We start from the raw sequence: 1628 nt of genomic DNA on the forward strand, positions 1-1628 counted from the left end.
GTTCTAAATCGGTATGCTTACGAGAAGCGAATGCGATTGGACGTAAAGAACAGTCAGGTTCGCGTTGATTGAGGGTAGCACCCAAATCTAAACCACAGGCGTCGCATTGAAGGACAAACCCACAAGAAAAGTCAGGTAGAACCAATAATATTAATAATTTCCAATAATTCACGTCGCTACAATGTACGTACTAAACCATGTAGTTTCGAATGAAAATCGCGAGATTTGAAAACCAACGTAATCATTGTTGTTTGTTGACTTAAGTTTCCACTACAATCTTCTGTTGACATTTACCCCCTCCATTTTCGCTCCAGTGCATGCATTCTCCGCAGAACAATAGGCTGTTTGTGCTGTGCGATAAATACAGAGCATGAGCTTTCAGCTGTAAACATTACAGGGTTATTATAAATGATTGACCCGATTTCATAAATTCACTTTGACACATTGTCAAAAAATTTTGCAGACGTATAGAAAAACTCAAAAAGTTTTTTTTGTGACATATTACAAGTGCTCTATATGTTCCCCCCTTAGCAATTCTGCAAATATCAAGTCGATAATCAAGTTCTTCCCACACTCGGTGCAGCATGTCCCTATCAATCCGTTGGAAAGCACTGTTGATGCGAGCTCCCAGTTCTGTTAGGTTTGTTGGTAGCGGAGGCGTAAACACTGTATCCTTCACATAACCCCACAAAAAAAAATAATCGCATGGGGTTAGGTCCGGAGAGCGTGGAGGTCATGGCAGGAATTGCTGATCATTATCCTCACCACGACCGATCCATCGGTTTGTCAATCTCCTGTTTAGGAATTCACGAACATCGAGATGGAAGTGGGGTGGAGCACCATCCTGTTGTAAGATGAAGTCCACACTGTTTGCTGCCAATTGTGGCATGAGCCAATTTTCCAGCATATCCAGATACACGTGTCCTGTCACGGTCTGTTCTGAGAAGAAAAAGGGGACATAAACTTTACACCGTGAGACTGCACAAAACAGATTAACCTTTGGTGAGTTTCTAATGTGGTGCACGACAGCGGGGACTCTCTGTCCTCCAGATTCGCACATTGTGTCTGTTCACTGCTCCATTCACAAAAAATGTTGCTTCATCACTAAAAATGAGTTTCTCACAAAACCAATCTTCTTCTTCCATAAGCTGTTGCAACTGTGCCGAAAATTCAAAAAAGCGTATGACTTTGTCATCAGGCGTCAGGGCTTGTAACAATTGCAAGCGGTAAGGCTTCTGCTTCAATCGTTTCCGTAAGATCTTCCAAACGGTAGGCTGTGGAATGTTCAGGTCTCTCCTTGCTTTGTTCGTCGACTTCTGTGGGCTTCGTTCAAAACTCGCTCGCACGCACTCAACCGACCAGTTATTTCCCCTTAAAGAGGCATCCTGAAGCTGTAAATTGTGCATACCATAGCCGAATGGACTTGGCAGTTGGTGGATCTTTGTTGAACTTCGTTCGGAAGTGTCGTTGCACTGTGACGACAGACTAATGTGAATGAAACTCGAGCACAACATAAGCTTTCTCCCTGCCTGTCGCTATATTGAATAAATGCTCACTGCTGCACTCTAGTGGCAGAAATCAGAAGCGAACCTGCAACACAAAAATTTTTTTTTGAGTTTTACTATATG

General features: G+C 42.9%; 1 protein-coding gene across 1 annotated transcript; it reads right to left on the reverse strand.

Annotated features, from left to right (window-relative positions):
• Positions 1-1010: 1010 nt before the first annotated feature.
• On the reverse strand, positions 1011-1406 carry LOC145983655 (uncharacterized). Its single transcript, XM_083116714.1, has one exon. It carries the CDS (start codon positions 1404-1406, stop codon positions 1011-1013), a length of 396 nt encoding a protein of 131 aa, XP_082972840.1.
• Between the last annotated feature and the right edge of the window lie 222 nt (positions 1407-1628).

The sequence above is a fragment of the Lepisma saccharinum genome, chromosome 2 (genome assembly GCF_977018435.1).
Source record: "Lepisma saccharinum chromosome 2, izLepSacc3.1, whole genome shotgun sequence".
Lineage (NCBI taxonomy): Eukaryota > Metazoa > Arthropoda > Insecta > Zygentoma > Lepismatidae > Lepisma > Lepisma saccharinum.